A 23,568-nucleotide genomic window follows, 5' to 3' on the forward strand; every position below is an offset into this window, starting at 1 on the left:
CGACATCCGGCTACGGGCAACGCGGCCCCCCGCGGTGTAGTCATGGACCGACTGGGCCCGCGCGCCATCGATGACACTGACGCTCGCCACTGCCTCGACCGACTCACCCTCTCCCAGGAGCTGGAGGAGACCGGCCCCGTCGGACCGGCGTGCTTCGGGCCACGCATCCGGGGTGAGCCCTTCACCAAAGGGTTCACGCTCCCCCGTGACACCCCCAAGTACAACGGAACCGTGAAGCCGGAGGAATGGCTCACCGACTACACCACCGCCATCGGCATCGCCGGTGGCAACCACCGCCTCACCGTACGTTACGCGCCTCTCATGCTCCAGGGGTCGGCTTGCAACTTGTTGAACAGCTGCCGGCCAGCAGCATCAACACGTGGGTCGACTTCGAGCAGGCCTTCGTGCGCAACTTCACCGGCACCTACAAGCGACCCGGCCGCCCCAGTCAGCTCGCCATGTGCGTGCAGGGGCCGGCCAAAACCGGCCGCGAGTACCTCGCACGCCAGACCGAGCTCCGGAACAGCTGCGAGGGCGTCCACGAAGTCCAGGCAATCCAGTACTTCGTCAACGGGTGCCGAGACAGCACCCTCCTCAAGCACAAGCTCTTGCGCTCATGGTGACGGCGGACAAGTACGCCAACGCCGACCCCGCCATGAAGATCCAGGTGGCACTGGACGAGGCCGGCAAGGCCAAGCCGGTGCCGCCTCCGAATCCGGCTGGCGAGGGAAGACGGCAGCAGAACAACCAGCAGAACAACAAGTGCAAGGCCGATCAACTGGCTCAGGGCTATGACAACCGGCTCGTCGCGGCCGCCGAGCAGGCACCCGCCGCCGAACCGGCCGCCAAGCGCCGGTACACCGGCAAAATGGCATGGCAGCCTGCCATGAGCTTCGAGGAGATGCTCGACGCTCCCTGCAAGCACCACAGCGGCGCAAGGCCGTCCATGCACACGCTCCGACAGTGTGCCATCACCAAGCGCATCGCCAGGGGCGACATCCCACCGCCTCTGACTCCGGCTCCGGGAGCGGGCAGCCGCCTCCGCCTCCGCCTCCAGCCGGCAGAGCGATGCGCGACGACCCCTACCCGACCCGGAACGCGACCTACGTCGTCTTCACCAGCCTCGGCGACGACAAGCGCAGCGAGCGCCTCCTCCGGCAGGAGGTGAACACCGTCATCCCGGCCAAGACGAAGTACATGCATTGGTCAGAGCGCCCGATCACCTGGACACGGGAGGACCACCCGGCCGTCATGCCGAACCCGGGTGGTTACACCCTCCTCCTCGATCCCACCATCATCGCACCCCGGCGCACGTGCAAATTCTCCCGGGTTCTCGTTGATGGCGGCAGCAGCATCAACATGCTCTACCGTAACACCATGACCAAGCTCGGCCTCGAGGCCAAGGACCTGGAGCCGACCCGGACGATCTTCCACGGCATCGTTCCCGGCCTCTCCTGCTCTCCGATCGGCCGGATCTGCCTCGACGTCATGTTCGGCGACAGTAACCACTTCCGACGCGAGTTGATCTGGTTCGAGGTGGTGGACTTGTCCAGCGCGTACCACGCACTGCTGGGCTGGCCCGCGCTCGCCATGTTCATGGCAGTCCGCCACTACGCCTACCTGGAGATGAAGCTGCTGGGTCCGAAGGGCCTCATCACCGTCACTGGCGACTACCGCAAGTCCCTGGACTGCGCCCGAGATGGCGCCAAGCTGGCCGAGTCGCTGGTCGTAGCCGAGGAGCAGCGCCAGCTCGACCGGATCGTCGCCCTGGCCCAAGAAGCATCGGCCGCCAAGATCCTGCACGAGGAGCCAGCCGACGAGGCCGCGTTCAAGCCCTCCAAGGAGACCAAGAAGGTCAAGCTGAACCCGGAAGACCCTGGCTGCAGCAAGTACGTTGTCGTAGGCACCCGCCTCAACAACAAATAGGAAGGCGAGCTCGTCGACTTCCTCCGTGAGAATCGGGATATCTTTGCATGGACCCCCAAGGACATGCCGGGTATCCCGAGGAAGTACGCCGAGCACAAACTCCACGTTCACAAGGACGCCAAGCCTGTCCGTCAAACCCTCCGACGTTTCTCCAAAGAGAAGAGAAGGACCATCAGTGAAGAGGTCGCCAAGCTCTCGGCGGCCGGCTTCATCATGGAAGTGTTCCACCCCGAGTGGCTGGCCAACCCAATCCTCGTCCTGAAGAAGAACAAGACCTGACACATGTGCATCGACTACACCAGCCTGAACAAGGCCTGCCCCAAAGACCCGTTCGCCCTCCCGCGGATCGACCAAGTTATCGACTCCACCACCGAGTGCGAGCTCCTATCCTTCTTGAATGCTTACTCCGGCTATCATCAGATCAAGCTGGAACCGGCCGACGCCCTGAAGACATCCTGAAAATGCGTTAAATCGACTAGAGGGGGGGTGAGTAGGCGATTTTTATGAATTCTTCGTTGAGGAATTTGGCGGTGAGGAAATTCCTTAGCGAAGAACTACTTGCAGCGGAATAAGTACTCAAAAGTAAGCATAACAGAATACAAGCATGGTCATCATGATGAAATGAAGACAGGCACAGAGTACAGAAAGCGTAAACACGGGATAACACAGGATGAAGACAAATAGACTGAAGAAATTGAACTGAGGAAATTGAGAAAGTCTTCAGTCGAAGTCTTCAAACACAGATATGACAAGCACACAACATAGTAATGAGGAAATGAAAGAGTTGAGGAAATAGAACCAGTAGGCTTGGTGAAGACAATGATTTGGTAGACGAGTTCCAACTGCTGTCTCAGTTGTACACCTGGTTGGAGCAGCTAGGTATTTAAACCTGAGGACACACAGTCCCGGACACATAGTCCTCACCATATTCTCCTTGAACTAAGGTCACACAGACCTCGTCCAATAACTCGTGGTAAGTCTTCAGGTGACTTCCGAACCTTCACAAACTCGGTCACTCGGCGATCCACAATTCCTCTTGGATGCTCTAGACCATGACGCCTAACCGTCTGGAAGAAGCACAGTCTTCAAAGGTAACAAGCGTCGGATCCACGCAGGATCAATCTCTTCAGTGATGCTCAATCACTTTGGGTTTGTAGGTGTTTGGGTTTGGGTTTTTCCTCACTTGATGATTTTCGCTCAAAGTCCTCGGAGGATGGGATGCTCTCAAATGACAAGTGTCCGTTTCTCTCGGAGCAGCCAACCAGCTAGTGGTTGTAGGGGGCGGCTATTTATAGCCTAGGGAGCAGCCCGACATGATAAGACATAAATGCCCTTCAATGATATGACCGTTAGGTGGGTAGATATTTTGGGATAGCTGGCGCATAGCACAGCAACGGTCGGAAATTTGAGTATCAAATTCCTCAGGGCTATCATGTTCCTCACAGTGTAGGCAATCCGCACTGGCGAATTCCTAACTCCTCAGTCAGAACAAATTCCTCAGAGACCATAAGAACTTCGTCTCTGTCACTGAAGAATATGACTGAACTGTATGAGATTTCCAATGGCTTCACTCGAAGGGATTGGTAGGTGTAGGATTTTGAGTTGAGCATCACATGGAAATTTTTCCTTAGTATTTCCTCGACCCCCTTTAACAGTACGGTGTTTCCTATAGCTCAAGATAGAGAAAATGAAACTACGAAAACAAAAGTCTTCACGCTTCATGTTCCTCAAATGAATACCAAGTCTTCAAGGTCACACCAATTTCTTCACTTTCAAAGTCTTCAGAAAGTCTTCAGAAATCCAAAGTCTTCAGTCGAAGAACTTCATTTTTAGGGGTCGACTTTCTCTGTAAATATCAAACTCCTCATAGACTTATAGACCTGTGTACACTCATAAACATATTAGTCCATTAACCTATAAGTCTTCAATACACCAAAATCACTAAGGGGCACTAGATGCACTTACAATCTCCCCCTTTTTGGTGATTGATGACAATATAGGTTAAGTTTTCAACGGGGATAAACATATGAAGTGTAAATACTGATATTGAGGAATTTGATTGCACGATATAGAAGAACTCCCCCTGAAGATGTGCATAGTGAGGAATTTGCTTTTGAAGCAATGCACACTTGAAGAGTTGAATGATGGAGATCTCCCCCTATATCTTGTAATTCATACACGCATTTGACATAATAAATGAAGAATTTGAAATGCATGATGAAATATGGTGACTGATGTAATTCAGCATGCATGCCATAACATTAACGAGGAATAAGCATGCAGAAGAAACAGCAAAAGTATCAGGCCACCATAGAGTTTTAAGTTTACAACTCGATCCAACAAAGTCATCAGAAGAACGAGAGTTGTAACTTAGAAAAAAAAAACGACCGTAAAAGATAGACCCGCTTGAAGACTAACTCAAATTTCTCCCCCTTTGTCATCGAATGACCAAAAGGTTCGAAAATGAGGACTAACGCCCCTGAAGAATATCAAGGTGATGAAGGAGCGCCAGCGTTGTTGGGGTCGTTTGTTGATGTAGGGCCTGCCGCAGTGTCGTCCAAGTCTTCATGCTCATCAGTTTCCCACGATGAAGAATAGGAGCTGGCCACCAAGGACGGAACCTTGACCTTCTTGTATTTCTTCGGTGGAGGAGCAGACCAGTCAAAACCCTCCTTGAGACCCATTTTCTTCAGATCTTCTGCGCTATAAATGTGAGACAGAACAACCCAGGTACGGTTGAAGGTTTCATGGAGGTAGTAATGGTTTTTCTTCACTACATTGTGGGTAGCAGTCATGTTGTGAAGAATTGAACCAAACTGACGCTTGACCCATTTCTGATTGCGATCAACCTTCTGGTGAAGACTGAGGAGAAGCTCACGGTCAGTCATCACCCTGGGAGCTGTGCCTTGAAGATTTGGCTTGGTTGCGTTGGCGGCAAAGTCATGGGTGGCAGAGTCATCATTGGTGGAGTAGGATGCAGCCTTGCGAAATTGACCATCCAATGGATGAATGCCTTCATCAATAACAGCAGTAGCCTTGCCCTTTTCATGAGCTGAGGAAAATGTCCGTTTGAGGACTTCAATCAGGGGCAAGTAGCTGCAATGGTTCAGTGTATCAGCTTTGTAGTTGAGTGAATACCTTGTTCTGATGAATCTCATAATCCACGGAGCATAAAGCTTCAACTCAAAAGGTGACATTGCGACATTGGCCAGAGTCCTCACGAAGAAATCATGGAAGTTGACGGGAACGCCATGAATGATATTGAGAAGCAGATTCTTCATGATGCCAACGACTTCTTCTTCATTCGAGTCGTGGCCCTTGATAGAACTCAATGTCTTCGTCAGAATGCGATAGACAATCCGAGGCACATATAACAATTCCTTCACAAGGAATTTAGTTCTTGGGGCCTGACCTGGCTTCAATGGCTTCATCAGCACTTGCATATAGTGATCTGTAAGCTCAGGTTCACAGTAGACGCAACGAGCAGCTTCAAGGGGGGACTGAGAGGCAAAGCACGAAGCAATTCAGTAGCTGGTGCCTTGTAGTGAGTATTTTCAGACATCCAGTCTAGCACCCATGAATTCACATCTTCAGAGTCTCCGGTGATGTGCAGAGTTGCATAAAATTGAAGAATGAGCTTTTCATTCCAATCACATATATCAGTGCAGAAATTTAATAGCCCAGCATCATGAAGAACACTAAGGACTGGCACGAAGCATGGTAGAGATTCCATATCCACGTGATGAATGTGCTCATGATTGAAGACTTTGTCTTTGTTGAATAGCACTGAGGAATAAAAATTTGCCTGGCTGGCAGTCCAGAAACGCCTCTTCCTAATGCGAGCAGAGTCATAGGGGTTGTAATTAGTGAACAATACGTGCTCGCCGAAGAAATCATTAGCCTTGAATTTTTGCTTCCTTGAGAATGGATCCTTTGGCTTGGGCAGAGGCGTGTCAGTCAGTTGCATTACAACCTCAGGAATCGCAATCTCAGGTTCTTCAGGGTGAGGAATTTCTGGTTCTTCTTTAGTGGCAGCTTGGGTCTTCAATTCTTCATTTTCAGTTTCTTCAGCACTAGTGGCTGGAATTTCTTCATGAACAGATGGGGTTGCACGAGGTTCTTCAGATACCATTTGTACGTCAGTAGCAACAGGGGACTGAGGAATTTGCTGTAAAGGTGTGAAGAGTGGAGAGTTGGGGTGCTGACTTTCCGAAAAGTCATCATTCATCACTGGTGTGGTACAGCCAATGTCCACGTCTTCATCTTCTATTTATTCAATGCCGGCCTCTTCAGCAGTAAACTGAGGCATAGGCGAGGAAACAGCTGGAGTTGAAGGGATTTCATCCACTTCAATTTCTTCATCCATCTACTCTGACGAAGCAGCAAAAGGATTTTCTTCATCAGATCCACTAGGGATCACATATTCTTCATCAAAAGGAACAAGGTCCTTTGATGGCATGGTTGAGATCGGAATAGCATCAATGGGGTTTGCAACTGAGCTGGTCAATTTCTTCATCTTCTTCGGAGCTGAAGAATCTGATGAAGCTGATGCTTTCCTTTTCTTCACTGCTGCACGCTCTGCAGCCATGGTCTTCTTCACATCTGATGCAGATGGAAGAATTGGAGTTGGGGTAGGCGCAGGAGGTGCAGAGGAATGTGGTTGATTTTCTTCAGGCACAACTGATGCAGTTGCCCTGACTTCTTCATTTTCTTCAGGCGCACCACTAGTGGATGCCCTGGCTATTTCATCAGCGGCTGGAATGCAGTCATCACCCCTGGAACTCACATTTTCTTCAGCAGCCTGAAAATCATCCGCGGTGCTGGCATGTTCTTTAGTTGGCTGAGCAGATGCTTCAGCCTGAGGAATTTCTTGTTGCGATGGGGCTGCAACATTTGAGGTGAACTTCTCAGTCAGTTTAACAAACCTGACCTTGGCTCCTTTCCAATCAGCATAGTAAGTATTGAAATCATCGCTGAGGACTTCGATTTCAGACTAGATCTTCACAAGTTCATCAGTTGTCATAGAGACAACATTGTTCTTCAGGAATTTCTCCTTCCTCTACTGCGCTTTCTTGATCTGCCTGGCCTTCTCAAATTTCCATTTCTCTTCTTGGATGAAGGCAGTCAGCATATGACTTTAGCCAGGAGTCAGCTTGAAGTCAGGCATAGGAGTGTTTGGGTCCTTGTGCCAGAGATCAATGTAATCGAGGATCAAATTTGGATCCAAAAGCAGAGGCACATTTGTGCCCTTGGCTCTAGCGGCCCTGGCTTGCCTATCTCTGATGATTTCAGCAAGTTCTTCATCATCAGCTTCGTCTTCTTTAGACGGCACTTGGAAGGTGACCTGCTTCTTGTGAGGACTTGGGCGAGAACCTCGTCCAGCAGTGGTCTTTGTCTTCAGCAGAGAGGGTCTTGTTGAAGAATTTGGAGCAGCTGAGGAACTAGCTGAAGCTCCTGAGGCAATAGAGATGCCTGTAGTCTTTTGGCACGTGGCAAGATGCACAGGTGCTGCGGATTTGGTCGGAGCAGCTGAGGACTTATGTGGAGGTGCTGAGGGTTTTGGAGGAGCAGGAGCAGCGTGAGGAATTGGCCGTGAGGGCTTTGAGGATTCTGGCCGCGAGGGCATTGCAGGTGAAGCACTTGGCTTACGCGCAGGCTTCTTTGCCATGGATTTCTTCGGCTTGACAGAGGCCTCAGCGGCAGCAGCAGCAGAATCTTCATTGAATTTCCTCACTGCTTCTCTGGCTTGTCTAGACAGCTTGGCCTGGCGCTTGGCCCATTCATCAGGATAATCCTCACCATGCTTGAGGCTGGTGAGATCAGCTTCTTGGCCAGGGGCCAACGGAGGTCTTGAGCATGGAGGATTGAGTGCGAATTTCTTCATGTACTTGGGAGTCACATACCTGTACTCCCTCCACTCTCTTGCCCATCTCCTCTCTATCTTCTGAATGCGCACCTTGCGCTGATTTTTATCTTCCTCAGGGGGTGTGCAGTACCCAGCATAGATGTCCTCAGGGATTTCAAATGCAGTGTTGACCTTAGGCCTCTTTCCTCCTTCCTGTGGCTTCTTTCCATCAGCCATTTTCTTCAGATGAGGAATTTGAACAATTGAATTCTTTGAAGAAGTATGCAACTTTTCTTCAAGGAACACTGCTAATGAGTTAAGTTGATGAGAACCTAGAGATTTAGCAGCGGACATGAGTACCTGTGAACAGAGTATAGTTGCGAGGAATTTGGAGAGGCCATATGCGTTCCCAGAAGGTTTTTCAAAAAGAACAAGTTTGAGGAATTTGACCAGATGAGTCTTGAAGAATTTCACTAAGCGTTCTTTGTCTTAGGTTCCAGAGTTGTATAAATCGAAGATCCACACAATTGAGGAATCTTGAAGAAAAATGATGCTTAGAGAAACGAATCAGGAACAGATGACATGTGAGGTGTTTAGTGTGTGAAGAATTTGAAGAATAAACACCTTTGAAGATTTTGTAGAAATCATTTGAATCAAAGAGGGCACTAAAAGTAACTTTTAATTACCCTGGACGAAGAACATGACGAACTGTGAGGTAGAGATGAGAAGTTCGTCTGTGCAGATCTTCCACGCCCTAACTCGGCGGAGGAAGACGGCTACGGCGGCGGCGGAGTGAAGATTTCCGCGGCCGGCGTGAGTATGGATGCGACGAGGTCGAGGCAGTGAAGCTCTTCCTCACCGGCGACGATGAGGTAGCGGCGGCGCTAGGGTTTGAGAAGCTCGAGCTGGAGAGAGTTCGAGCGGAGTAAAGGAAGTGAGGAAGGGGAGATGGGGTATTTATAGCCACGGTGAAAAACTGTTCGCCCGAAGATTTTGGACGAACGTGCCCCTGACCCTTCTCATTCGCTTGACATGTGTCACCCACGTACTGAGAAGTGGAGATCGTGTTAGACCATGGGTGAATAGATAAGTATTTCGTGGGATGCGGAACGGTTTGAGCGGCAAAACAGAAAATTTGGATAAGGTAAGTTTTAACGTTCCATTCGCAAATTTTCAGCTGACAAGGACACAGTGAAGATTTTGAACGAGTTTCAAATAGAACGCACATGAAGAATTTTTGAATAGATTGGGTTGAGTTTAGCATAGAGGGGGTAGGGTCCGATCACATTCACTTAGCAGAAAAACCAACTTGAAGAATTAGCCATAAGTGAATGCTGTAGAGAACGCATATATATATATATATATATATATATATAGCCAATGAAGAAAAACGACGGAAACAGTGAAGACAATGAACAACTGAGGAATTTCAAAACTGAAAAAAGCTCAAATTGAAGATTTTCAACTTTTGGTGGTGGCGTGACCCACCGTATAAGAATGACGATTTCAGACACCGCGTACAATTGTCGTAGGGTTCTGAGAATTAAATTCTTCGTTAATTTCTTCACACGTAGAGTGTTATTCTTCATTGATTGAAGAAAAACGTTTCTTCTTGTGTTGCACATCTAAGTCATCAATTTTGCATAAGTGTTAGGATGAGTGTCCTTTTCAAAGAACATTCGAAGATTCTAAGATATTTAGCTCACACCGCAACTTGCTAAATCGCTTCTCATCCAAGGGCTTTGTGAAGATATCGGCTAGCTGTTCTTCAGTCTTCACATGCGCAATAGAAATGTCGCCCTTCAACACATGATCGCGAAGAAAATGATGATGAATCTTAATGTGCTTTGTCTTCGAGTGCTGAACTGGGTTGTGAGCAATCTTGATGGCACTCTCATTGTCACAGAAGAGAGGCACATTCTTCACGATGACGCCGTAGTCCTTGAGAGTTTGCTTCATCCACAGCAATTGAGCATAGCAGGAACCAGCAGCAATGTACTCAGCTTCAGCAGTAGACAGTGATACGCAGTTCTGTTTCTTCGAGGACCAACAGACCAAAGATCGTCCGAGGAAATGACATGTACTAGATGTTGACTTGCGGTCCACACGATCACGAGCATAGTCAGAGTCAGAATATCCAATGAGATCAAAAGCCGAGCCCTTGGGGTACCATAATCCAAGTATTGGTGTGTGAGCTAGATATCGAAGAATATTCTTCACAGCCTTATGGTGTGATTCCTCCGGTGTAGCTTGAAATCGGGCACACATGCAGACACTAAGCATTATATCTGGCCTAGATGCACATAAATACAATAAAGAACCAATCATGGAGCGGTATACCTTTTGATCAAAGTCAATACCATTTTCATCAGTGCACAGATGGCCATTTGTGGGCATCAGAATTTTGACGCCTTTGCAATCTTGCATGCCGAATTTCCTCAGTACATCCTTGAGGTATTTCTCCTGAGATATGAATATGCAATTGCGCTGTTAAAAATTTGAAGACCTAAGAAGAATTTCAATTCTCCCATCATAGACATTTGATATTCTTCACTCATCATATAGGCAAATTCATCACTATAACGTTGGTCAGTACAGCCAAAGATAATATCATCAACATATATTTGGCACACAAACAATTCACCATCATAAGATTTAGTGAAAAGAGTAGGGTCGAGTCAACCCGGTTTGAAGCCTTTCTTCATGAGGAATTCCTTCAAAGTATCATACCACGCTCGTGGGGCCTGCTTGAGGCCATAGAGGGCCTTGTTTAGTCTGAAGACTTTGTCAGGATGCTTAGGATCTTCAAAACCTGGGGGTTGAGCAACATATACTTCTTCCTCAAGCTTACCATTGAGGAATGCACTTTTCACATCCATTTGATATAAAGTGATATCATGATGGTTAGCATAAGCAAGTAATATGCGAATAGCCTCAAGTCTAGCAACAGGTGCAAAAGTTTCATCGAAATCAATTCCTTCAACCTGTGTGTAGCCTTGAGCTACAAGCCGTGCCTTATTCCTCACCACAAGGCCATTTTCATCTTGCTTGTTGCGGTAGATCCACTTTGTGCCAATGATATTGTGCTTGCGAGGATCTAGATGTTTGACCAGTTCCCAGACGTTGTTGAGCTCGAATTTATGTAATTCTTCTTGCATGGCCTGAATCCACTCAGGCTCCAGAAATGCTTCATCTACCGTAGTGGGCTCTGTGATAGAGACAAAAGCAAAGTGCCCACAAAAGTTAGATAAATGTGAAGCTTTTGAGCGTGTGAGAGGACCTGGTGCTTCAATGTCATCGATGATCTTTTCAACTTGCACTTCTTTTGCAACACGAGGATGAGCTGGTTGTCGTCGAGGGATTTGATCAGCATTTTCTTCAGCACCATTTTCTTCAGCATTTTCTTCAGGTGCATTAGCTCGACGTTCTTCATGTTCTGGAATGAATTCTTCAGCAGTTTCTTCGGTAGGAATGACATCCTTAGTAGCCTTGAACTTGATAGTTTCCTCAGGTGCTGGTTCATCTATCGCAGAGGGTAGGTTCTCTCTTTGCACATCTACAATTTCAACAACCTTGTGAAGAACGTTGTTGAAGACTCTGTAGGTGTGCGAGTCCTTTCCGTAACCAGGCATAAAACCTTCATGTGCTTTTGGTGCAAATTTAGACTTTGAAATAACTCACATAGGGTTTCTTGTCAGTGAGGAGTTCATAGGCAGTCTTCTTGAGGAATTTGTGAAGATATACCCTGTTGATGATGTGGCACGCAGTATAAATTGCCTCAATCCAGAAGTGACGAGGCGTCTTGTACTCATCAAACATAGTGCGAGCCATCTCAACAAGAGTTCTGTTCTTGCGCTCCACGACGCCATTCTGCTGAGGAGTGTAAGGAGCAGATAACTCATGAGTAATACCAAGTTCATCAAGATAGTCATCAAGACCAGAATTCTTGAACTCAGTTCCATTGTCACTTCTGATGTGCTTGATCTTCACAACAAAGTTGGTTGAAGCCCTCGAGGAAAATCGTTTGAAGACTTCCTGCACTTCATGTTTGTAAGTGACAATATGTACCCAAGTGTAACGGGAGTAATCATCAACAATAACAAATCCATAGAGAGATGCATCATTTGTGATTGTTGAGTAATGGTTAGGACCAAAGAGATCCATATGAAGCAATTCAAATGGTCGAGTAGTGGTCATGATAATCTTCGCTGGATGCTTAGCCTTGGTCATCTTTCCAGCTTCACAAGCTCCGCATAAGTGATCCTTGAGGAATTTGACATTTTCAATGCCAATGACATGCTTCTCCTTCGCAAGTGTGTGCAAATTCCTCATGCCTGCATGACCAAGTCGTCGATGCCATAGCCAGCCTTCTAAAGCTTTTGCAACTAGGCACACGGCTGGTTGCGGTCCTGTAGAAAATCAATAATATACAAGTCTCCTCTCCTAAAGCCTTCGAAGACTTTGGAATTGTCAGCTTCCATAACCAAAACACAATGATACTTGCCAAAGACAACAACCATATCAAGATCACAAAGCATTGAGACAGACATAAGGTTGTATCCTAAGGACTCGACAAGCATGACTTTGTCCATGTGTCGATCCTTTGTGATCGCAACCTTACCTAGACCCAATACCTGACTTTTGCCTTTGTCAGCGAAGATGATATGCTTCAGATGCGATGGTGATAAGGGAGCATACATCAATAAATTCTTGTCACCAGTCATGTGATTTGTACATCCACTATCGAGGACCCACTCAGTGGCTTTGGGTTGATCAACCTTGGAACCCTTTGCCATGAAGCAATAGGTGGGAGCGTAGTCATCATTGTCTTCATCAGCCTTGTTGGTGAAGCCATTTTCTTCAGAGTTGGAGATAGACTTGCTGACGAATGCAGTAGCGAGAGCTAGACTCGCTACTCCAGACTCGGACTCCTCCGATGCCTCCTCTTCCTCATGTTCCTCAGATTCAGCTTCAGAGTCCATTTCCTTGCCAATGAGTGCCCGAGCCTTCTTGGAGCTACTCTTCTTGTGAGATGATGACTTTGAGGATTTTGATGATGAAGATTTTGAGGATTTCTTCTTTTTCTTCCCATCATCAGAACCGTAATCCTTGTATTTCTTCTTCTTTGATTCCTTTTCCCACTGAGGACAATCTTGAATGTAGTGTCCAGGTTTCTTGCATTTGTGACAAAGCCTCTTCTTGTAGTCACTGGATGAGGAATCATTGCTCCTTGAGGATCTTCCAAAGCGACCACGTCTTGAGAACTTATGAAATTTCTTCACGAGCAGTGCTAGTTCCTCGCTCAGTTCTTCAGGATCACCAAGGTTGCTGCCAGAGTCTTCATCTTCAGACTCAGAAACTGCCTTGGCCTTCCGTGCACGTGATCTGCCATTGCTCGAACCATATAGGTCTATCTTTTCAGCAAGCTGGAACTCATGAGTCTTTAGCCTTTCGAGGAAATCAGCGGGATCAAGTGACTTGTAATCAGCACGTTCTTGTATCATCAATGCCAGAGTATCAAATGAGGAATCAAGCGATCTCAACAATTTCTTCACCACCTCATGGTCCGTGATGTCAGTGGCACCAAGCGCTTGAAGCTCATTTGATATGTCAGTGAGGCGATCGAAGGTTTGTTGAACATTTTCATTGTCGAGTCTTTTGAAGCGGTTGAAGAGATTGCGAAGAACATCAACTCGAGAGTCACGCTGAGTTGAGACTCCTTCATTCACTTTGGACAACCTATCCCAGATAAGCTTAGCAGTTTCCAAAGCACTCACTCTTCCATACTGTCCATTGCTTAGATGGCCACATATGATATTCTTCGCTTGAGAATCGAGTTGCTTGAATCTCTTCACATCGGTAGTGTTCAGTGAGGGTGAGACAGAGGGAACACCATTTTCCACAACATACTAAAGATCGTTATCAATTGTCTCAGGATGCATTCGCATCTTATTCTTCCAATAGGGGTAGTCCCTCCCATTGAAGGTAGGACACCCAACAGAGACCTTGATCATACCTGCGATCGACATAACTAAAACTCCAGGCGGTTAAACCTAAATCACACATAACAAGGGAGTACCTTGCTCTGATACCAATTGAAAGTGCGTTATATCGACTAGAGGGGGGTGAATAGGCGATTTTTATGAATTCTTCATTGAGCAATTTGCCGGTGAGGAAATTCCTTAGCGAAGAACTACTTGCAGCGAAATAAGTACTCAAAAGTAAGCATAACAGAATACAAGCATGGTCATCATGATGAAATGGAGACAGGCACAGAGTACAGAAAGCATAAACACAGGATGAAGACAAACAGACTGAAGAAATTGAACATATGAAATTGAGAAAGTCTTCAGTCAAAGTCTTCAAACACAGATATGACAAGCACACAACACAGTAATGAGGAAATGAAAGAGTTGAGGAAATAGAACCAGTAAGCTTGGTGAAGACAATGACTTGGTAGACCAGTTCCAACTGCTGTCTTAGTTGTACATCTGGTTGGAGCGGCTAGGTATTTAAACCTGAGGACGCACAGTCCCGGACACACAGTCCTCACCATATTCTCCTTGAACTAAGGTTACACAGACCTCGTCCAATCACTCGTGGTAAGTCTTCAGGTGACTTCTGAACCTTCACAAACTCGGTCACTCGGCGATCCATAATTCCTCTTGGATGCTCTAGACCATGACGCCTAACCGTCTGGAAGAAGCACAGTCTTCAAAGGTAACAAGCATCGGATCCACGCAGGATCAATCTCTTCAGTGATGCTCAATCACTTTGGGTTTGTAGGTGTTTGAGTTTGGGTTTTTCCTCACTTGATGATTTTCGCTCAAAGTCCTCGGAGGATGGGATGCTCTAAAATGATATGACCGTTAGGTGGGTAGATATTTTGGGACAGCTAGCGCATTGCACAGCAACGGTCGGAAATTTGAGTATCGAATTCCTCAGGGCTATCATGTTCCTCACTGTGTAGGCAATCTGCACTCGCGAATTCCTAACTTCTCAGTCAGAACAAATACCTCAGAGACCAGAAGAACTTCGTCTCTGTCACTGAAGAATACGACTGAACTATATGAGATTTCCAATGGCTTCACTCGAAGGGATTGGTAGGTGTAGGATTTTGACTTGAGCATCACATGGAAATTTTTCCTTAGTATTTCCTCGACCCCCTTTAACAGTACAGTGTTTACTATGACTCAAGAAAGAGCAAATGAAACTACAAAAACAAAAGTCTTCACGCTTCATGTTCCTCAAATGAATACCAAGTCTTCAAGGTCACACCAATTTCTTCACATTCAAATTCTTCAAAAAGTCTTCAGAAATCCAAAGTCTTCAGTCGAAGAACTTCATTTTTAGGGGTCGACTTTCTCTGTAAATATCAAACTCCTCATAGACTTATAGACCTGTGTACACTCATAAACATATTAGTCCGTTAACCTATAAGTCTTCAATACACCAAAATCACTAAGGGGCACTAGATGCACTTACACGTCCTTCATCACGCCCTTCGGGGCATATTGCTACATCACCATGTCGTTCTGCTTGAAGAACGCCAGCGCCACTTTCCAGCGCTGCATGCAAAAATGCTTGCTATCGCAACTCGGCCGCAACATCCACGTCTACTTGGACGACATCGTGGTGAAGACCAAGCAGCACCTCATGCTCCTTTATGATCTAAAGGAAACCTTTGCCAACCTGCGTGAGTACAAGGTCAAGCTCAACCCGGAGAAATGCGTTTTCGGCGTCTCGGCAGGAATGCTACTCGGCTTCCTCGTCTCGGAGCGCGGCATCGAGGCAAACCCGGAGAAGATCAAGGCCATCGAGCGCATGCGCAAGCCGGCTCGGCTGCGCGATGTCCAGAAGTTCACCGGCTGCTTGGCCTCGGTCAGCCGGTTTCTTAGCCGGCTGGGTGAGAGGGCCTTGCCCCTGTATCAGCTAATGAAGAAGACGACGCCGTTCGAGTGGAACGACTAGGCGGACGAAGCTTTCCGGGATCTCAAGCGCATGCTCTCCACCGCACCAGTCCTGGCCACACCGGCCGAGAAGGAGCCGCTGTTGCTCTATATCGCCGCGACCTCGCGTACGGTCAGCACGGTGATGGTGGTCGAGCGACTAGAGAAGGACAAGGTCCTACCCGTCCAGCGTCCCGTCTACTACCTGAGCGAGGTGCTCTCCGCCTCGAAGCAGAACTACCCGCACTACCAGAAAATGTGTTATGGCGTGTACTTCACCGCCAAGAAACTCAAGCAGTACTTCCAAGAGCATGTCACCCATCTCGGCGAGATCATCGGGTGCCGGGATGCCTCCGGCCGGGTCGCCAAGTGGGCACTCGAGCTAGCCGGCCACACCATCCTCTACGAGCCCCGCACCACGATTAAGTCTCAGGCCCTGGCCGACTTCCTCGTCGACTGGACCGAGACCCAGTACCTGTCGCCGCCGCCGGACTCGACGCACTGGCGCATGCACTCCGACGGCTCGAAGATGCGACTCGGCCTGGGGGCCGACATCGTACTGTCCTCCCCCATGGGCAAACGGCTCAGATACGCGCAGCAGATTCACTTCGCCGCCTCCAACAACGTCGCCGAATATGAAGCCCTTGTGCATGGCCTCCGGCTTGACAAGGAACTCGGCATCCGGCATATCCTGTGCTACGGCGACTCGGACCTAGTGGTGCAGCAGAGCTTCGGCGAGTGGGACGCTCACGACTCCAACATGGCGAGCTACCGCTTCCTTGTCCAGAAGCTGTCCGGATTCTTCGCGGGCTGCGAGTTCCTCCATGTCCCGCGCGCAGAAAACGAAGCGGCCGGCAGGCTCGCCAAGATCGCCTCATCCCGGCAGTCCATTTCATCCGGCGTCTCCCTCGAGCATCTGCATAAACCGTCCATCAAGCCATCTCCGGACTCCGAGTCCATCCATGTCCCGCACGACCCGGCCGCGCCTCGACCCGGCCCGGGGACTGCTCCGACCGACCCGGACGCGCCTGAACCCGGCCCGGGGACTGCTCCAACCGACCCAGCCGCGCCTCAACCCTGCCCGGGGACTGCTCCAACCAACCCAGCCACACCTCAACCCGGCCCTGGGGCCGCTGAACCTGGCTCCAGGGCTGCCACCCCGGAACCCGTCGTGATGGCCGTCCTCGCCGGGGTCGCGGCACCATCCTGGGCCCTGCCCATCTCAGAGTTCCTGGAAAACGGGGTCCTTCCCATGGACGAGACCGAAGCCCGACAAGTGCAGCACCGGGCGTCCGTCTACAGCATCATCAACAACGAGCTCGTCAAATGCAGCTCCACCGGCGTATTACAACGCTGCGTCGAGCAACACCAGGGCGAGTGTGGGCACCACGCCGCCTCGCGGTCCCTGGTGGCCAAGGCTTTCCGCCATGGGTTCTACTGGCCCACAGCCCTCGAAGACGCAGAGTCGCTTGTCCTTAAGTGTGAAGGATGCCAATGCTTCAGCAAGCGCAATCACCAACCGGCGTCGGCACTCCGGACCATCCCGATCGTCTGGCCCTTCGCGGTCTGGGGACTCGACATTGTAGGGCCTTTCAAGACCGCTCGAGGCGGCATGACGCATCTTCTGGTGGCAGTGGACAAGTTCACCAAGTGGATCGAGGCAAGGCCAATCAAGAAGCTGGAAGGCCCGACGGCCGTCCGATTTATCACGGACATCGCGGTGCGCTACGGCATGCCAAACAGCATCATCACAGACAATGGCACCAACTTCGCCAAGGTCGCGCTCGCGCAGTACTGCTCCGTCTCCGGCATCCGCCTCGACCTGGCTTCCGTTGCACACCCGCAGTCCAACGGCCAGGTCGAGCGAGCCAACGGTCTCATCCTATCCGGCATCATGCCGCGACTCGTCGAGCCAATTGTCCGGTCACCCGGCAGCTGGCTTGACGAGTTGCCGGCCGTCCTCTGGAGTCTCCGCACCATGCCAAGCAGGTCGACCGGGTTCACCCCATTCTTCCTCGTCTACGGAGCAGAAGCCGTCATCCCAACCGACGTCGAGTTCGACTCGCCGCGTGTCACCATGTACATAGAAGCCGAAGCAAAAGAAGCCCGCGAAGACGGCGTCGACCTGCTCGAAGAAGCACGTCTCCTAGCGCTCAGTCGCTCAGCCATCTACTAGCAAGGCCTGAGGCATTACCACAGCAAGAAGATCAAGCCCCTCGCTTTCCGAGAGGGACACCTCGTCCTCCGACTCGTCCAAGAGCAGACTGGCCAACACAAGCTGTCCTCCCCATGGGAGGGCCCCTTCATCGTCAGCAAGGCCTTATGCGGCCGCAACGCGTACTACCTCATCAACGCCCGCAAGACAAACAAGCGCAAGAGGGATACCGTTGGCGAAGAAACAACCCGGCCATGGAACGTGGAGCTCCTCCGTCCGTTTTACTGCTAGCCGACTGCACGTATGTATCGCTGCCTTTTGTAACTATCTGAAACTATGGGGTCCCCGAACGACGCTCGGGGGCTGCCCTTTCTGCGACCAAGCTATTGTGTCTCCTACATTTGTGCAGCGCTTTAATATTAGGCCAAACCCGGCCATCGGGTCGACTCGCTCAACCCGGGGGCTCGGGGGCTGGCCGGCTTGGCCACCCGTCGTTTTTCCTTAGCGGTTCTCAAACGCGTTGGATCGCCGTAAACCTCTGGCTTCGCCCTAAGCCGCAGATCCGGCTCCGGCTGTCGGCTAGCAAGCACATGAGTCCAACGCACTAGCGCGCCACGAGCGCTAAGTAAAAAACCACCGGGTCGCCCAACCCGGCCCCGCCACTATAAATTGCTGCACGACTAGCTGCTCGCCAACCCGGCCCTGCCGGATTGCCGCCAGCCGGCCCAGTGGGTGTTTCGCTCGCGCTCAACGTTTTGAAAGACTAAGTATTGAACGCTCCTCTCAAAGGCCGAGCCCCTTGTCACGGACCAAAGCCCTGGCCGTCATACTCGCGGGGGGGGGGATCCCAAAGGGGGAGAGTTACAAAAAACGGCTCTAAAAACGAAAAGCAAAGGCGTCGGCACCCATGAAGTTTCTACATACCGCCGGATCGCTCGACCCGGTCTCACCGTTTCAAGTTATCGCACGACCGGCTGCTCGCCAACCCGGCCCTGCCGGATTGTCGCCAGCCAGACCAGTGGGTTTTTCGCTCACGCTCAACGTTTCGAAAGCCTAAGTACTGAACGCTCCTCTCAAAGGTCGAACCCCTTTTCACGGACCAGAGCCCTGGCCGTCTGACTCCGGGGGGGGGGGGGGGAACCCGAAGGGGGGAAGGTTGCAGGAAAACGGATCCAAAAATGAAAAGCAAAGGCGAAGACATTCACGCAGCTCATGCATCATAAATTTAAAACAGGCCCAGGGCCAGAGTTCATTACACCCAGTCAACCCCCAGTGGGTGGGTGGACCTGCTACCTAATAGAAATCTGTGATAAGTTAAAAATTCAGGCGTCCCCATCGCCGGATCGCGCAGCTCCCGGGTCCGCTGAGGTGCCGATATCTTCCTCCCCGGCGTCCGCGTCGCGGTAGAAGCCCGTCTCCTAAGAACTGCCCTCCGGGTCATCCAGAAGCAGGCCGTAGTCGTTAGCAGGCACGACTCCGCTGTCTTCCGCTCGCTCCGGCCGAACTCGTCGTGGAAGGCGAACCCGGTGATATAGCTGGCCCGAGCAGCGATCCGGCCAGCTTCCGCCTACAGCTGGCTCTCCGAGCCGGCTCGCTGGCCCATCAGCGCGTCCAGCGACAAGTCTGAATGCCAAGACATCACGAACCGGAGCGCCATCTCGGCGCCAGCACGGGCGGCGGAGACTCGCCCGTCATGGAGCCGCTCCGGACCCGCCTCCAACCAGCGCGCCAGCCGCTTGAAGCTACTCGGCGCAACGGAACCCGGCCAATGGGCCGCCGTCATCGCCGCGCCGGCCTCAGAAAGCCGCCCCATCCGTTCGCTCAGTACTTGCAAACGGGCCTCGGCAGTTGCGACGATCTCCAGGAAGGTCCAGGCCACCCGCGGGTCCAACCCAGAGCTGACGATCCCTTGCGGTACGCGCTGAAAGCGGACCGCCTCCTCCGCCAGCTGGCGCTTCTCCGGGAAGGCCCCTGCCAAGAAGAAAAGCAAGTCAGAAGAAAGTTATGAAGGAAGAAGAGCTGGAGTCCCAACCCAGCAATGAAAAAATTCAAGAAAAGCACTTACTGGAGAAGGACTCTTCCAGGTGCTGCGCTTCGAGCAACGTACCCAACCGCTCCCGGGCAATAGTGCGGTCACGCTCCTCCAGCACCTTCTCCCGGCAACCTTGGCAAGGGCTGCCTTTAGCTCGACGTCCTTGTCCTCGGCCGCCTTCACGGCCTCCTCGCGGAGCCGGATCTCCCCCTGCCGGGACTCCTCTGCCGTAGCCACCAGCGCCTTCAGGCGCTCCACCTCGGCCTGGAGCTACCCCTTGTCGTTGGCCAGCTTGCGGCATTGCTGGTCCGCCTCAGCAAGGGCCTGCTGCGCCTCCAAGACCTTGGCCTCGAGGCGGCTCTTGTTGCCCGCCAGCTGCTCCTGCAGCCGGCTGGCTTCGTCGAGCGCCTGTCGGGCTCCCTTCGCCTCCGCCTTCTCTTTCTCCACCTCGGCCCTGAGCCGGCCGACGTCTGCGACTAGCCGGTCATAATGAAAACTGGCCCGGATCAGCCGGGTCCTCCAAGACAGCACCTCGGCTGCAGAAGAAAAACTCAGCAATAAAGTACTATTTTTTGATTCGACCCAACTGCTACGCAGTTGGCCTGAATCTCAGGGGCTACACCCAGTGGGTGCGCTAGCGCGCCCCCACTAGAAAAGAGCATGAAGAAAAAGTACCTGCCGTGACGCGGAGCTCCACCTCCTTGGCGGCGAGCCTCTCCTTGAGACGCCGATACATCTCGAGGAGCCGGTTGAAGACATTGACTCGGTAGGAGTCCAGTTGCTCCACCTCCTTGACAGCAAGATAAGATTCGACCCAACTGCTGCGTAGTTGGCCCGAATCTCGGGGGCTACATCCAGTGGGTGCGCTGGCGCGCCCCCACAATGGAAAAAGCAATGAAAATAAAAGCAGAGCGCAAACGAAGACTTACGAACACGACGCGCTCCAGCTCCTGCGTCGCCTCAACCTCAGCCTGGGCGAAGGCCTGGATCCGGTCCATCCGCCCCCGCAGGCGGCGGGTCACGGCGGCCATCGCCGCCTCCTCCTGGGTCGGAGGACCGAAGAAGACCTCGCCGGTCGAGCTCCGCGAAGGTCGTGGCTCGGTGACCCGGCGCCCTCCGGACCTGAGCACTAGGGCGTGCTCTCCGCCGGCCGCCTCCCGCGAAGCCGGCGCCCTCTCCGGCGCCAACGCCGGCTCAGTGGGCAGAGCGCCTTGAGCCTCCACCACCGGCGGCGCCTCGCTCGCCGGCGCCCGAGCCGCCTCCTCCGGCGCCGCCCGCGCCGCGTCCTCCAAGACGGCGTCGCCGCCGCCCCCATCGGCCCCCTCCCGCTCGACCACGTCGGTCCGCGGTGGGGTGTCATCCCCGACAACCACGACCTCCCGGTCGAGGTCCATCACATCCACACGGCCGCCTTGGCCGTGCTCCCTGTCCGACGCCGGCACGAAGACCGTCGTCGCCACCACCGTCCCCACCGGCATCTCCGGCCATGCCGGCCCCTCGCCGGCTTGCGCCCACGCCGTCGCTGCGCTGACCCAAGCCTGGGTCGACGCCGCCTCCAGCTCCGCCTGGGCCCCGTTCCGGTCCCGCCAGGCCAGGCCCTCGGCGTTGGCCGGGTCCCGACCAAGGTCCGGGTCCACCGGCGCCTCCTCGTCGTCCCGGTCAACGGTGCCGGATCGGCTCCTCCGGAACACGGCGCCCTCGGCGGACGCGGCATCCGCCGCCGCCAGCGCCAGCGAGATCGGTGACCTGATGCACAAGACAAGAAACAATCACGCCGAGTCGAGCGGAGCCACTCAGCAACTCGGCTCGAGCAAAAAGAGTTACTTACCATGGTACCACCGGGACGGCGGGCCTTTCCGCCCTGTCCTGTGCAGCGCCGCGCCTCCTCTTGGCGGGCGTTTTGGCACCCCCAGCCGGGTCCACCGCGCGCTTCGCGGTTGGGGCCCGTGGGGGGACGCTGTCCTTCCCGCGCGGGCACCGTGCTGTCGCCACCCCCCGAGATGACCCGGCTCCGGCCGCGCCGCCGCCTCCTCCACCCGGCGCCGCTGCATCAACGACTCGGGTCAGCATCCCCAAAGTCGTCCCATAACCGGCGACTCAAGCAACACAAACAAGACTCACCTACTCATCGCCCTGCGCCCATATCGGCCGCCGCCGCCTACCCTCCGCCATGGGCCTCGGGCTCCTCCGACGCGACCCGCACCACCTGCGACCGCGCCCGGTCGTAAGGATGCTGGATGGCATTCAGAAGCACCTTGCGCGTCGCGTCGGGACGAACGAGATGATAAGCAACAGCGAAGTACGAGGACTAGGGACTCACCAGCGGTGCCGGGTCCGAACGGCTGTACGGGGCCTTCCCGAACTCCCAGTTCACCCCCAAGTTGGCCTTGGAGATGTCATTAACCCGGTGCGCAACTTGGTCCGCCGCCAACCGCGTGTTCGCCATGCGGTTGGGATCTTGGAGGCCGGTCATCTGACCGATGAGATGACTGCGTTGCTGCAGCAGCAGCGCCCCCCAGGAGATAAAGGCGACGATGAGGTCGGTGCCGATGAGCCTCTCCTGCTCCTTCATCACCGACACCCGCTCGCACAGGTTGAGCACCTCCTGCGACAGGCGCTTGGGGTAATACCCCCAGTTCTGCTTCCCCCACGGCGGCGAGTTGATGAACGGCGGGAGGTTGATGCAGTTCTCGCCGATGTTGCGGACGTAGAAGAAAGAATTCTGCCATTTCTTGGCAGAATCCTCCAGCGGCACCTTCGGGCAGTCGTCGCCCGACCGCTTGGAGATGACGGCCGCCCCGCACTCGGACATCTCCCCGGGATTCGGCCGCTGCTGCTTCAAGGAGGAGAAGTGTACCCAGAGGTCGATCGAACGTTCGGCCCCCAGGTACCCCTCGCAGAGAGTGACGAAGCCAGACAGCTGCACGATGGCGCCGGCGCCAAGATGGTGGGGCTGGAGCCCAAATAACTCCAGAAAGTCGCGGAAGAAGCCGCTCGCGGGAAGCCCAAACCCGCGCTTGAAGTGCAGCAGGAAGACCACCCGCTCCGAGACCTCGGGCCGCGGCTCCCGCTCGCCCTGCGGGAGGCGCACCTCGACCTCCTCCGCCCTCGGCAAGCACCTGGTGTCGCAGAGGTAGGCGATGTCGTCGAGGGTGACGGTGGAACCCATCCACGATCCTGACGGCAGCGCCATCGACCCGAGCACGGGGGAAGAGGGAGGAGCAAAGGAAGAAGATGGCGAGAAAGCTCTTCTCAAGACAGCGGGCGTCGCGACTAGCGGCGGTCGTCGGAAGCAGAGAGAGGATGAAGAGGCAGGGGGCGCGAGCGTGAATGATCTCCGCCGCCCCTTTCACCCCCAATTTATAAGCTACGGTTTGAAACGTGGGGAAGTGGGATCATTTGCGCTCGCCCCTCCCACTTCCCCGCAATAAGTGCGCACGTACGCGCGCAGTAACTGCTTGGGGAATAGCAACCGACCCTTGGACGCCGCAATAAATCCGCGCGCATGGGCCAAGGGCGCGCAGGGGCAGCCCCCGCCCGGGCCGTCGCCCAGTGCCGTCACGCGCGTGGCCTGTCAGGCCCCTCCGGCTCCCAGGCGCCACGTGGCGACAGCGCGAAGCACGAAAGATTGCCCTAGATTCGTCGAACTCCTCGGTTCCCG

At 52.8% G+C, this 23,568-nt stretch overlaps 1 protein-coding gene across 1 annotated transcript; it reads left to right on the top strand.

The window, feature by feature from the left end:
- Positions 1 to 15,976: 15,976 nt before the first annotated feature.
- Positions 15,977 to 19,282, top strand: LOC109731987 (uncharacterized). The gene is made up of 3 exons (XM_020291172.1): positions 15,977 to 17,121; positions 17,224 to 17,578; positions 19,202 to 19,282. Exons 1-3 carry the CDS (start codon positions 15,977 to 15,979, stop codon positions 19,280 to 19,282), a joined length of 1,581 nt encoding a protein of 526 aa, XP_020146761.1.
- Positions 19,283 to 23,568: the final 4,286 nt, after the last annotated feature.

This window comes from Aegilops tauschii, chromosome 7 (genome assembly GCF_002575655.3).
Source record: "Aegilops tauschii subsp. strangulata cultivar AL8/78 chromosome 7, Aet v6.0, whole genome shotgun sequence".
Taxonomy (NCBI): domain Eukaryota; kingdom Viridiplantae; phylum Streptophyta; class Magnoliopsida; order Poales; family Poaceae; genus Aegilops; species Aegilops tauschii.

Excerpts from the sequence above, each read along its gene's own strand:
- LOC109731987 (XM_020291172.1), top strand. The coding sequence starts at position 15,977 with ATGTGTTATGGCGTGTACTTCACCGCCAAGAAACTCAAGCAGTACTTC. Across the intron at positions 17,122-17,223 it reads GGGCACCACGCCGCCTCGCG|CAAGCGCAATCACCAACCGG; the intron begins GTCCCTGGTGGC and ends CCAATGCTTCAG. Across the intron at positions 17,579-19,201 it reads ACCCGCAGTCCAACGGCCAG|GCGTCCCCATCGCCGGATCG; the intron begins GTCGAGCGAGCC and ends TTAAAAATTCAG.